This window comes from Nicrophorus vespilloides, unplaced genomic scaffold (genome assembly GCF_001412225.1).
Source record: "Nicrophorus vespilloides isolate i.1.1-1 unplaced genomic scaffold, Nicve_v1.0, whole genome shotgun sequence".
Taxonomy (NCBI): domain Eukaryota; kingdom Metazoa; phylum Arthropoda; class Insecta; order Coleoptera; family Silphidae; genus Nicrophorus; species Nicrophorus vespilloides.
Genome location: NW_017096684.1, coordinates 9,554 through 24,910, shown reverse-complemented (window position 1 = coordinate 24,910; position 15,357 = coordinate 9,554). Strand labels below are relative to the sequence as shown.

The 15,357-nt window shown below is 28.4% G+C and overlaps 1 protein-coding gene across 1 annotated transcript in view; it reads right to left on the bottom strand.

The window, feature by feature from the left end:
• The window catches only part of LOC108557899 (glutamate receptor ionotropic, NMDA 2B-like), a gene marked incomplete at its 3' end in the record, with an annotated part of 154,584 nt that extends 143,018 nt beyond the window's left edge, over window positions 1–11,566 (bottom strand). Inside the window, 1 exon segment of the mRNA XM_017914610.1 lies at window positions 10,842–11,566. Coding sequence (XP_017770099.1) covers window positions 10,842–11,307 — 466 coding nt within the window.
• Between the last annotated feature and the right edge of the window lie 3,791 nt (window positions 11,567–15,357).

The window sequence follows — 15,357 nt, the reverse complement described above, 5'->3', positions numbered from 1 at the left end:
GGCCACGTTATTTATAGCTTGCCGTTATCGGCAATGCAAATCGCATTAATTTATGGTGTTTCGTTTTCAATTTTCCAGACCGCGGAATATTTATACTTCAGGATGGATTGATAATACACATTCCCGATGCAAAAACAAACAAAACATAATACAGGGGACAACAAAAATCCTTATTTATTATTCATTCAAAATGAATAACAGTGCATTTTTTACAGCTTATTAAATACTATATGACACGTTCGTACGACTAGAGTCAGACTGCAGCAACAACTGAAATCAGCCCAGATTATAAATAATTGTATTTGACAATAACAGAATAAAGGAGAGACAAAAATGCTGTAAAAGATATTTTCTCTTTTAAATTACTACAGTTTTTTACCAAAAGCATTAACTTACATATTTTAATATAATACATATAAACTAGAAATTTATTATATTTCTTTAGTAGGTTAGTCACTCTTATAAGCTATAAAAAATATACTACGGTTACAACTAAAATCGTCTGAAAAATCAATAAACTATTTTAAAACATCTCATTTACGTTTGCATTATAAATTTTTAATTACAAAACATTTATAAATTTACTAAGTTTAATGATATAAGAAACATAATGTAAGTAATAATAGATATTTTTAATTAAAAAATAACAAATATTTTACTTTCCTAATTAAAAATATTCATTAAAGATATACCTTATTATTTCTATAGTTAGTGTATATAGAAGACACATTTTATTATACGGCGACTACAACCTACTAAAAAAATTGGAACAATAAACTTATTACATCCAGCCATTAACTGGAAAACCCTCAGATTGGCCAATGATAAAATGGTGGAAAATTGACCTTTGCTTTCTCTGAGAAATTGCCCAATCACAATAAAATTTCCTTTTTATGGACTGCAATCTTAATTTATAGTCTCACATATCAGAAAGGATAAATTCGAAATAGCATATAAAAAATGTAATTTTACATAAAGATTTATGTATAAGCTTTGACCTATTTCAATATATTTATGATAATTTTTAATAGTACAATTATAAAATGAATAATAAAAAAAAAATTGCTTATCGCAATTGCAGATTTCTTCGTTGGAAAATCTTTCTCATAATACTTTATCTTGTATTGATTACAAAATAAAACATTTTTATTTACTGTAGACCAATTAACGTTTATATATTGGAATGTATTTATATTAATTATAAAAGATATTATTTTCTATTTTATTTTACAATAAAGATTCTCATGTTTTCAAAAGAAGCTCTTTAACAACAACAAAACATAGATATTGTTTAGATTATTAAAATCATCTATATTTATTTAATTCAATAATCACTTGCTGACCTCTGAAAGGTATCTCTACTAATCAGAATAAAATGCTTATTAATGTTTATCTAAATAGATGAACATTGACACCTTTCTTACACGTGTCAAATAAATTATGTATTTTCAAATAACCAAACCAATCAAATCAAAGCATCTACACTTTATATTTAGTATATATTGCACAATTTCCGTCTATAGCCTATTTATTAACAATTTGTTATGTTCAACTGATTTATATTTTATAATAGAATACAACACACTGTATAAAATCGGGGAAATATGCGTACTTTTAGAACCGCGGTCGCGAGAATTTTGGAGGTCCGCAGAATAGTTTGAATATGTTTGCAATTTTCATTTTATATAATAATATTCTGATTCCACTTTCTTGCAATTTTTCCTCATTACATTGCATCTTTATAAAAGGACCAATGTAATACATGAGTAAGTACTATTTCATATTTACATATGATTACAAATTTTCAGTTTAGTATCTGCGGAATTCAATAATTTAAATTTAGAAGTTCCGGAGGTCAAAAAGGTTGGAGCGGTCGCTAGAATATATTTTGCTCAATTAAAATTTAGTTTGTATTTACATTTTCTAACCGAATTATGGTGAATCCAGACTGATTGAAGTCGCTCTATAATTTCTGTAAATTATTACATGTGATATTATTTTCGTACGTTTTTACTTTTTCAGAGAAAGTTTAAATTATAAACTAATTTTCTTTCGTTAAATAAAATTGCACTCAAATAATATGTAATGTTCTATAATTAAATGAAGTCCTTTTAATTAAATTTGTTGTCTGGTTTTTGCTAGAGGTAGACTAAGAGTGTGAGAGAGAGATAATAAACAAAATGAAACTCTCATGGCAATATTAAACGTAGATGCGCCGAGGATTTTGCGTTTTTGCATAATTGATTAATTAATTTCAACAGAAAATAATACGCAAATTCTGTTTCCATAGAAAAACATATATGCGATGCACACGAAACGCGATTTTGAATAATTATGGGAAATCACGTTGCGGATTTACTTCTTATCGATTGCTCCAAATTTACGACGCATCTGAAAAAGTAATGACTGAAATTCCCAAACGTAGTGGAAACTAGCCATGATCCATTTCGAATGATCGATCCCAAAAGGCCTGTTTTATATAATGTCTCTTAAACTTTTTTGTATCTTACGATCGTAACAAATCCTTAGCGTTTGCATTATTGATGTACTTCTAACGATGTGTAAAGAACTACACACATTAATTATCTTTATCTTTGCTTTATGAAACTTGACTAATCGAAGACTTTACATACGCATAAAAATAAATAGCGCAAAATATTAAAATTAACATATTTTCTTTAATTTTAATATTTCAATAGTTAAGGAAAATATAATTTGAAAATCATTTTAAATATTCAATTATATTCAGTATCATTTCAATGTAACGTTTACAACTTCAATTAAATATCTTTATAGAATTATAATTTAGTTAGTCAAAAAAAGAAATAAATAAAAGAATTTGAATAGAGTAGTTAATATTAAGAGTATTATGGAGAATATGGTAATAGGTTTTCGGCTTTGGAAGTATTAGAATGGTATTATCAAACGTAAAGTAATAAAAGTAGTAAAAACTGGAATTAATTTTATAAGTTCATTAAATTGTATAAAACATATTCTGTAATGAAATAAGGTTCTATAATAAGGTTCTAATAAATTATATAAAGAAGATATTAACAAAAAAAAGTCTATTTTCAAATGAAAGTATGAAATTTAAATACTGGTATTGAAGAAGACGTGCGTTTGATTGGTTATTATTTATCGAGTTATACATCAATTTAGCTAGCCTAGTATGGTTGGAATCTAATCAAGTGAAAAGTTTGAAGCCATACTACCGGAAAACACCTCTAAAATTGAAATATATTTTATCACTTTCTTCCCTCCACTTTCCTCTCTTTTTATATTGTATCTTTAAGAACTCGTAAATCTAAATGTGCGCGACATAATTTTATTATGCATAGAATAATATAGAAGCACCACTGACTTTAATTTGCATGTAAAACAACAAAACCTTGGATTATGTGTGTTTTCTTCTGTTCTCCCTCCGTTGTTTTTTTTTTTTCGCAAACAACTTTGGTCGCGGATGGCACCTTCACGTTTATTGGCCCCACGACAATTCTAATGCCGTAAAATATGAAATATGAAAAGGAGATCTATTAAAAAATGCAAGAAAACAAAATCATATTTCTCGAATACAAAAGTTTTCCCAACCGACATTCACGGCCTTTAATAATTGATTCAATGAAAATATACCGACTTTTAGTCGTTTCTCTGTGAACAGGCTCGTGCATATTTAAACGTCGACGAAGAAACAAATTTTATTATTAAAATTTAATTCCGAATATCAATCATCTTTGTACTTTCCGGTCCAATAAGTCTCATGCAGATCTGTTTGGTTAACCTTTTATGTTGTAACTTGAACAATCTTGAAATATATTTGCATGGATCAAATAACTAATGGAAAAAGAGTTTTTAAAAGGAAACAAATGTTTATATTTCCGATTGAATTATAATCCATATAATTGAAACTGGAGAACATGCAACTATTGCAGGGTTTCCCAAACTTTTTCTGCAACGGAATACTCTGTAAATCCTCAAATTTTCACCTTGTATATTTTGTGGGGTAGATAATAACACATAATCAATAGTATTTTTAAAAACTGTGAAAAACATTCATTATTTATTTAGAAATTATTTCATTCCAGTTTTTCACGGAATACATATTAACTTACATAGTTTGGGAAGCCCTGATCTATTGAATAATAAACAATTACAAAGTCCTTTCAATTAAAATGATTATTTCAGAATTCCCCTTTTTATATATCATATTTCTATCTAATATTAACTTTATCAGACGTAAGTCAGACTATAAAGTTCATGTTATTTTTACTAATGTAACCGCAACTACCAACTACTATTTACACATCTTCCCATATAAGAGAAACTTGGTGGTTTAATAAAAATAAAAAGACGTTTCCTAATTTAGATTGTCATTAACTAAATAATAATTAATACTTGTCGGTACGTATGAAAGTCAGTTATGTTACATTTTGTAAGGATCTCGCATAATAAATATTACAATTTTTACTATTTTTAAGATATATTTCATTTTTTCGTGTAAACTCATGTTGTGCATAGCATCTTTGATTTTATATGTTTCCATAGGATATTTGTACATGAAGTAAGTTAGTTAGAACTGAATTTAATTCGGATTTTAGTATTTATTGTAATTAATTACAATACTACTCATATATTTCCATTTACCAATGATTATTATAAAAATGTATTTTGTGATAATTATTAAACAAATAAGAAATATAAAATACATATTTCCATAACTGATAATTTAGAAGTTCCAAAATTTCCGTATTTTTACTCGTATAGTGAAACATGTCGCAGACTTAAAATCCGGGACTTCTTTTCTCATCGTTATGCGAAACATCGCTTTTTAAGCAAGTCATTTTTCTTACAATTAACTTTGATCGTTATGCGAGGTTCCACTGTATAATAAATTTAGTACAAATCCACACCTGGTTTACTTTATCATCAATAATAAAAAGGAATTGAATAAAGTAGGACAAATATTTATTTATTATTGACGAAAAAGTTTTTTTATTAATATAAAAGTTGTCTTTGGAACATATATTATTGATAATTTATGTATTACCAAAAATTCTATCAACAAGATTTTTCTTATATAAAATTGGCAATTATTATTTATCGATTAAAAAATACTAATTGGACTAATTTAAATTGGAGAACTTAATTGTGCTCAATAGTAAAACTAGTTTCTATAGCAAAATATATTTCAAACTTTTTCAAGTTGTATTAAACTCGCGCTAATTGATGGAAGCACAAACTATATACGCTTTATAAAATACAGAACAATAACAGAAATTCAGTTGCATGAGAATCGTTTGAAACAAGTGGGACGTAAACTGGATCTTCGCCGTTCCGAATGTGCGATATTCCATACACCCAGAAATTTAGTTTAAAGCAAGTTAATTTTATAGCTTGGTAGCACATTCAGAGTGCCACTACTGTTTCAATCCGGATGACGGAAATTTCCAATTAATCGTTGATGATATCATGTTATTTTGGTGTGTTTTAATTTGATTAAACGTATATACATATAGTTGATTAAAAATAAATTTATACTCATTTTCATTTATTTATTATAAAGACTGTCATTGAAAAATAATTTTCTGAATCCGCAAAAACGCATTTATTATTTGTTCATAAATTACTTACAATTAAATAAACGTAGTAAAAAATAATCTATTTTTAATGTAATTTTAATTTTAACATCTGCCAATTTGATTTTTAGTAAACGATGAGTTTCATATTTGCAATTTGTAATACAAAAAAATAAAATATAACTACAACTAATAAATTTTAATACAAAAAAATTGATTAAGTTACTAAAAGAAATAAAATAAAACTTTCCCAATCTAACACTCAATAGTAGGATGACTAATAAAACAACATCTTTTGGGCAATATTCGACTTTATTCATCAACAGAGTCTCCTTCAAGAGTGATAGATTCATTCCAACGCTTCTTTAACATTTGCTGTCCATTCAGCTGATGAACAATTTGACACTGGAGTGTACTGGTGGATCCAGGTTTCATCCATTATCACATACAGCATGAAAAAATAATTTTTACAAAGTTTATCAAAGTTTTTATTTTGCTTCAATACCTCCAACTCGGAATCATCAACTCGTTGTTGTTTTTAGTCCACTTTGACCTAGAACGCAGTACCCATTTTAAACAGAGCTTCCTCATTATCAAATGTTCATGCAAAATGTTGAATACATTGCTTTCTCTAGCTATCTCACGCAACTTCAATTGACTATCGGCCAAAACCATTTTGTGGACTTTTTGGGCGTCTTAAGGTTGGTACTTCCTAAAAACCATATGAGTTCGTCGAAAGAGGCGTCATCTATATGTCATCCTATGAACTTATTGAGTGAGGTGTTATATGTTCACTTTGGATCATTTTTTATGAACAATCAGGTGGTAGTACAATTACAAACGTCGACTAGTAACATATTATTGATAACTTCTTAGATTTAAGTAATACATATGTATAACCTATTGTACATACTAATTGCAAGGAAAATCATATTTTGTGTAAGGAAATCAATTAATAAATATTTAATAGCATATTGCAGAATCATATCCAAAAATTAATTAATATTCGAATCTATGTATAGGTAATCTTTCCCGGTGGAACCTATCATTTAAGTATATAAAAAAAATGTTCCCAATTTTTTTAGAATATATTTTTATTTTACTTAATTCAAATTCTTTATTTTGAATTTTTCAAATCAGTACTAAAGAAAGATAGTGGTATTGCTGTATACGTAATATTTTATGGTAATTTGAATCTTGTAACAAGACTCTCTCTACATAATATACTAAAAAACAGCAATGTCCATTTTATATTGAACAAATGCACACTAGATTTTAATTAAGTAATATACACCCATCTTTGCATTTTGTTTTACGTACTTTTAAAGGTTACGTTGTAAAACATATAAGACAACATTTTCATTTAAGTCGTAAAATTCAACACTCGCATCGTTCTCAGAATTAGTTTTTTTTTGTGGTCACAATCTTCTTTTGGCAGGAGCCAACATTTCATTTTATAAAATATAACAAATTCCATTACAATAAAGTTTACGAGAAATGTATCGTTTTTTTTTGTAAAAACAAACAAACTGTGATTATTGTAATTAATTTTATTATTAATAAAATTAAGAAAAGTTATTTAATTAATGATTACATATTAATGTTTGATTGTATCTTATTAAAAAAAAACTACAACAATATCTCAAGATAAATAATTTTGAGTACTAATTTTTGAGAATTTATTTTTATTTTCTTAATTGAAAATTAGTATACTTTTTTAAACCATACTATAAAGCATTGGTCCACACCCCCGGTACCCGTCCGTGAATTAAATGGTACCGGGTCCCCAATGAACATTAAATTATTTCCATTTTATTTGAACTCACTAGTATCTAGCGAGCCGCGGTAAATTAGCGAACGTTGACCGGTCCGCGGCGATAAAAAGGTTGGGGAGCACTGCTATAGAGAATCGGAACTGTTTGAAGGCAGATTATGTGAGTTATTGCTGTCTTTAAGTCTCTTCTAAAAAAGTTGTTTTTTTTTTGTTATATAAATCGTATATTCTTGCATGCTTTTAACAACCATAGTCGCTCATTAGCAAACAATAAAAAATAATTGAAATCTGAATCCTTAAGATTTTAATTATTTTCGTTGTTTCCAATTCCGATTAATCACATCATTTCCGCTACAGCAATCAATATGATAAAAAAATATAATTATTCTACAATTAACCGAATGAGAAACAATAGGTAAAGTATCATAAAACAATGAAAAAAACATAAACCTTATGTATAAACATTATTCCAATACGCGGTAGTAATTACAGCAGGACGCCGTAATCAATTAAACGTAACGTTTCCGTGGAAAAAAATCCAATATATATGTGACTGAATTTGTTTAGCATTTAATTGATTTATTCCAGTAGGTCAGACCCTTTTTTTTTCAATATGATATTTGTTTCATGTATATCAACATGTTTTCCACTTCACTTCTTTTTTCCGCCTTCTTCCGAGAGTTACGTATTATATGGCCATAATCCGATCATTCGGGACACCTGTACAACTTGATGACTTGACAACTTTCTTGTCCTTATTACGCTTGGTGAGCTTTCTGTTCCCCCAACCGATGAAATGCAGCACCTAACCCACACACTCAGATGTTCAATTTTGTTCTCCCGTGAGGTTCAACATTTCTCTATTCTTTCATATATAAAAGTAACGAAAACCACGAGAAAAAGGAATGCTATCTTGACCTATTTTTAAACACGAGTCTTTTACACCATCTTCTTTGTCAGAGTTTCAAAGGCTATATCAAACAACACTAGTAGAAGTTTTATCCATTACGAACTTATTAAAAAATAAATTTGCCTGCAATTTACTCTTATCTGCAAATATGAAAACTTTGACATTTGTCTGGATGACATTAGTTATTTTCTATGTCAAAATTAAAGTTGACGCATCTGAGACGTTTGTAAACAAATAATGAACATTCTATCATTATGCTCGTAAGAACATTTTTAAAGAAAATGAGGATGAAATTGGCCAGTTTCAAAAATACAGAATTATATTTCGAAATAACCATAAATATATATATAAATTGATTGAATATTGTAATATTGTAAAAATGCAATAGAATAATTTATTTATTAAACCAATAAAGAAGAAATATATATTTAGATATAAAATATAATCAGTATTTACACAGTTAATCGAATTTGTCTTTAATTTAATTGTTTTCATTAATTTATATGGTTCTATTACAGTAAATATTATTATTAAATAGACATGTGAGCTTTATTAGAATTATTATATAATCATATCAGCATAATACAGCAACTTGTTTCTTTTTATTCTTCTACGTTGTAAAGATGTTTATGTTGTAGTCGATTCTCTTTACTTGAAAGAGAATTGACTACTATATATAACAAAATAGATTATATTTTTATCAAGCTTTCATTATATAAATAATGGTTAGATAAATAACTTTTATACATTTTTATTTTTCAAAACGTAATTTATTGTACCAACTCTTAACTGTACTATTTCAGCGCTAAATCTTCATGTTTTTTTAACCAAGCTTATTTTTATCATCGCCGTAAAACTCGCGCTTAACGGAATTGATTCTACAATTCATTCGGTTTTATTTACTTTTCCAAATCATCTTCCACGCAAAGTTCAACATTTACTTTAAGGAAGCACTTCAAAGTACACCTCCCCTTTTATTATCCAAGTTTTGTAAAACTCCGCTTCTATATAATTTCTTTTGTCCGATGAAAATACTTCTAATAAACCTCGATGTTATCTTACATACGTTATAGGGTTTATACAAAAACCGACATAAAAAAGACCGGCTTTCAAATCTCAGCTTTTCTACAAAACCGATTTAAACCGGTTTTCGAATTATCACAAAATAATAGAGAGAAAGGATTTTTACAACTCATTTTCTATTATAAAAACAAAACATAAAAAAAATCTATAATATTACATAAAACTATGACAATACAATTTTTCTTCAATAACTGCCAATAACAATATATTTCTATAAAATATTATTTTTTATATTATTGTTAAATATCATAATGTTTTAAAAAATGTTTCTATTTCACGTTCTTGTGTTTGTACCCTATAATATTAAAAACTCCTTTTTTAGGCAGGACTTCAGGTTCTTGAAGATATTTTATAAATTGATTTTTCTATTATGACCTGTTTTCCATCTCGTTTGAAAATTAACAATGAGACTTAATTCTTTCCCAATTTCTTTATTAAACAAACGATTTTGTGTTAAAATGTTTATGTTTTTAATCAAATAATTAACTATGTGAGCCTAGATGAAAAATATTAGGCTCAGAAACCTTTTTTTTTAGTTGAAAAATTAGGATATTTTTTTATGATTAATTTTATCAGATAAGAATGAAAAGTGTTATCAATTATAAAAAGATCATGTATTTTTTTTAATTACTGTTGGAATTTTCGAGAACATAAATATTATGGTACGCTTCGGTAATTAAGAAAGTAAATGAACAAATTAAATTAATTATATACAATAAATTAAATCCATTGTATTTGTATTCTACTGAAATAATTTTAGCCTGTAAGAAACGATAGATTATAAATAAAAATTAAATAAATATAGTTTTGAATGACAAGAAAACTATACGTTTTGTAAAATAAATGATTTTTTATTGTTATGAAATATTTAAGTAAAAAAATATTTTTTGAATACGAGAAATATTTTACGGCAGAAACATAGGAGATCATAAATTTGATTTTATTATCAAAGTTGTTGAAAACTACGAAAAATCAAAAAGTCATTTAATGTAAATTATTGAATAATTCAATTCGAAATTATATCTTTGTAGAATTTTATTACAGGATGTGTTATGTTTTACAGCGCTTTGTTAAGAATTTGTATTGAAATTGAAAGAGTAATCAAATGAGGAAATAAAATTATAGACATTTAAGATTTTTAGTTATATAAAAAATGTATTCATTTTATATAATAAATTAAATTTATTTTGAGTGAAGAGAGAAAACCGTTATGTATGATATGTGCATTGTTTGTATGAAGTCTGATGTGAAAAGGGCGTAACCATAATATGAAATGTAACTGGAAGAAACATATATATAAAGGAGCATGTGAGTGCGGATGGCCGAGGACGATATTTAGGGCCATTTATAGCGCACTCGAAGCCTGCGGGAACTTTTATTGCTGCAAGCGCTAATAATTCCTAGAGTAACCCGGCACCTCCACCTCGAACATACATACACCTCATATCTATAATAGTGCATTTCGCAATTTGCAATTACATTTGTAGGAAAATTTTAGTACCTGTGGGACTTGGAGTCATCTCTTGCATAACGGTGTGGACTTGCAGATCGTACTTCTTGAACAACGTGACAAACTTCCTCCTGAGACCGTTCTTCGCCGAAGTGGCTGCCTTGGTGTATTCGCGCGTACCGAAAGACTTGTACGGGACGACCATTCCGACGTGAAGTTGCGGTAAACCTCCTGAATACGTCGGAATGGACGGGGCTTGGATCTGTTCCTCCTCGGGAGCGACGGTCGTGGTAGTTGTCCTCACAGATCCTCTCGCCCCTTGCCCGAGTCTTAAACCATTTCCTCGGGCCGTCGAAGCGTTTTTAGATCCACCTAGTCCAATCTTTAAGCCACTTCCGCGTTGCACATTGTGATCTTTCCATCCGGGACCGCCGCTCACAACAACGGCTATGAGGACGGTTAAGAAGAATACAACGCAATGCATCTTCGTATTTATTAATACATAAGTACAAAACATAAGTTTATAACATCTTCAAATAGAATGAAATTGAAATTAGCGAAAAATATGAACTTGGAGCAAAGTCTCTTTACAATTTTAGATGTCCGGAATTAGCACTGAACGTCGGAGGATTGTTTTTAAACCGGTTTTAGAGCGTCCGGCTTTAATATTTTCTGCTCCAATTGTCTGACAAAAGTGGGAGTAACGGGTCTCCAAGGATCGACGGCGGCGACTACGAGAGTCCCTTTCTTCTTCAGAACCCTGACGTTCCGCGTCGCGAACGAATTGCAAACTGGCTACGAGCGAGCGGCGCTTGCAATGCGGAATTACGACGCCCGACAGCCTAGGCGTGCGCACTGCAACCTAACTTTTTGTATATATTATTTGAAATCAAGGCGTGAACGGTCCGAGAATATCAATTAGACAAGTTTAGAAATGAAAAACGTCCAATCACGACAAGCAAACAAAAAAAATGTGGGTTGGAGGATTCTGAGGAGTAATTTCAGAAAGATTGTAGGATTCATCTTCGGCTATTTCAAAAGCGGACGAGTCGTACAAATCATTTCTCCTTTTTTCTGTTCCAGCTGCAAAGATTGATTACCCACCGTGTAAAATCGTAATTGAAACTTTTTAACGTTTCTCGTTTAAACGATAAAATAAACGCCTGTTTGCATAACTCTAAAGTCTGTGACAGCTTTACATATTTCAAATCTGAAGAATCTTTAAAATGAATAATACTTTTAAATCAATCATTATAATTACTGAAAAAAACATTACTGATTTTTAATTATATACAGCAACGTCTTATACATTAGTCACTTTGTCTACGGTTCACGAGAATATTTAGGGCCTACGAGAAAAAAAAATATTGAAATTATAATTCAAGATTACATATTTTGTTATTTATTTAAATAATTATTAAGTACTTAAATATAATATGTTATAACATCGAAAATTAATTTTCCCTTTTAAAATGACTTAACTAGATAGTAATAATGTTTTGAACGAAGGACCAAGTTGCGCCGGTGAATGGAAGAAAATCGTTGTAGTTTCAAAGATTGTGTTTATTAATACATCTTACATCACATAACTATACAGTGGAACCTCGCTTAACGAGTTTAATCTGTTCCAAAATTTCCGGATTTTTACTCGTATAGTGAAACAGTTTGTCCCATATAAACTAATGTAAATTACGATAATGCATTCCATTGGTCTTGGTCTCGATTTTTCATGATTTTCATATCTATGGTTATTTTTTTAAAGTTTTGTTTATCATGTTGATGTTTGTTTTTAACTAAAGAAATAATATCCTATTATTAGGAGGCTTTTGTATAGTAGGTACAAAATTCAATAGTTAATTGGGTATTATCAAATACACTATATTGTATAATTGTGTAATGGTATTATAGAACAATTATACAATTTCCTTTATTTAAATTCATCCTAAACTAAATAATATATAATTAAATTGCTATTTCCTCTAAGAAGTATTCACTCTTTAAATATCATATACTTCAATATCCGCAATGTTTGAAACCGGACTAATAGAACTATAAAATCTCATAAAAATAAAAGGCATAAAAGATCTTGATTGCATAGATAGAAAAAAATATTTATTTTGCTTAGATAAAATTAGATAGTTTGTTATGAAATTTTAAACCGTACTATAGTGAAATCGCACTAATCGAAGCCTCACTATAAAAGATATATTTTGTTCTACTATTTGTATTTTAATAATATACAAATATAAAGATAATAAATAATAATATTAGCAACTTTCATATTGTACCAAATAATAATTTATAAGTAAAAACTGAGCCTTTTTTTCTATTATTTTTTTGATAAAAATGATACAATTTAGAAATTCTAAAATAGCACGTATCTATTAAATCAAATAATTCTAATATTACCATTAGTGCATATGTTGGTGCATATTCTACTATCATGAACAAACAACAGTTGCACACATTGAAATTCCCAGCTGTTAGATACATAAATCAAATTGATTGAATCAGGACCTCCGTTTCACGAAAAATTTAGGCCGTAAATGCTAAGACCTATCCTAAAATATCCTAGGGGAGTAGGGTTTCTCAATCGATGCACTACTCTTTTTTTCAAATAAGTTTAAAAAATATTTTGTGTTTCCATCACAAATAAGTTACTTCATATCGATTAGTCCGGTTTCAAACAATCCAGCATATTGGCTGAATCGATTGTCCGAATTATATGTGATAATACAGTATTATAATATCATTTTAGGTTTTACTTTACACACACTTAATAAAGCAGCTCTAGTTTTTTTATTTCAACACCTGAATTCTGAAACCACCTATATTTAAGTATTTCTTCCTACATTCGTGGTATTTATGTATTCCGTGCACATTCTACACGTTCGGAAGCGTCGTAATCTGCACATATGTGTTGTTATGTAATATCTTGTGCAATTTAAATGTCACATCAGAACCTTGACATTCGTTTCCTGCGAAAACAAACGGCCTTATTATAAACAATTAACATTTGTAAAACAATCACGAATGCAAAATATCATACACGTTTCGCGCTTACAGAGAAAATTACCACAAAAAACATAAGTATATTTTAGATGTGGAGGATGTACCTAAAATAGACGCCTTTGTCGAAAAATATTGAGTATAAAATACGTCCTATACCATACTTTCTGTTTCAAATTAAGGTCTCCAAATTGTGTAATCTTCGGATAAAAATTTACAAAGAAAAGTATTGATTTTAAACTCTTCAAATGAAGTAAGCCAATATTGAATAATCAAGAAACGAATGGAGTTGAAAGTAAATTAGTTTGAAATTGACGAAGAATGGAATTTACTACCCGTTGACAGTTTTCATTTGCAATTATGAGATTAAATGCACAGAATATGATTAAATATATGATAAATATAATTTATAATATCATATTATTTTAATGTTTCTTTAAAACGAAATTATAAATGTATGACTGTACAATTCAATGACTTTGTAGCAAAGCAAGTCTTATTTTCTTATACAATTTTAACCTTTTCAAAATCAATGTTACGGAAATTTTATATTTTTTTTATTAATTAACATATATACGTTCGATTTTTGTCAATTTTGGTTCTCTAGATAAGTTTCCAACCGAATTACAGACGAGTATCCAGATACCAAAATAGTTGTAGTTAGTATAGTTTTTAAATTAATTTTCACTTATGCCGTTTTATCTCTAAAAAAATACAACTCAAACTAACCCAAAATTCTTACATTCATTAATGTAACCTCTTCGTAGTCATTAAGCCTAACCTTAGGCTTCTAATCCTAAATCATGGTAAAAGTACAGTATGCTAACTTTGATATATTCTCTTAGGTGATGCTTCAAGTTTCAGACAAAAATATAAAATTGTTGTTTGTATTTTTTTATAGATTTTAAAATTTTTAATGAAAATAGTTATGTTTCTTGCTTTAATTTACTTAAAATTTCATTCCAAGCGTATATCTTTAAGTTTGAATCAAACATTCTAACAAAAAAAATCATTATAATGGCAACTATCCACCGGGAAAGATTACTTACCTGATGCCAACCCCGATCTTAAATTTACTCAATGTTCATATTGATAAATAAATTGTAAATAAAATTATACGACATAAAAAAAATATAATATAAGTGGAACAACTTCAACTTATAAACTAATTTAGTATACTATACTTTATAAAATCCTATAAATCATCTAGAAAAACTGCTGAAAAGTAACTTTTCTCTTTCTAAGTTTTAGTCATTATCATTTTTAAAGTATACTTTAAAATTGCATTGAAAATCAAACTGATGCTCTGCTGAAAAAATATTTTAGTACATATAATACTGAAACTGGATAATCATTATTTTTGTAATTAGCCTTATCAAGTAACGTAGGTTGTAGACCATGAAAATCGATTTTTATAAACGCTCGTTTCTCTGCCTTAACCATTTTGCGACGACATTTTTTACAGGCCTGTTGAACACATTTTTATATTAGAAAAAAAACATCAAGGATATGAGGGGAGTAGTAGTAAGTACTATTAACGCAATAGAAAACTAAGTGG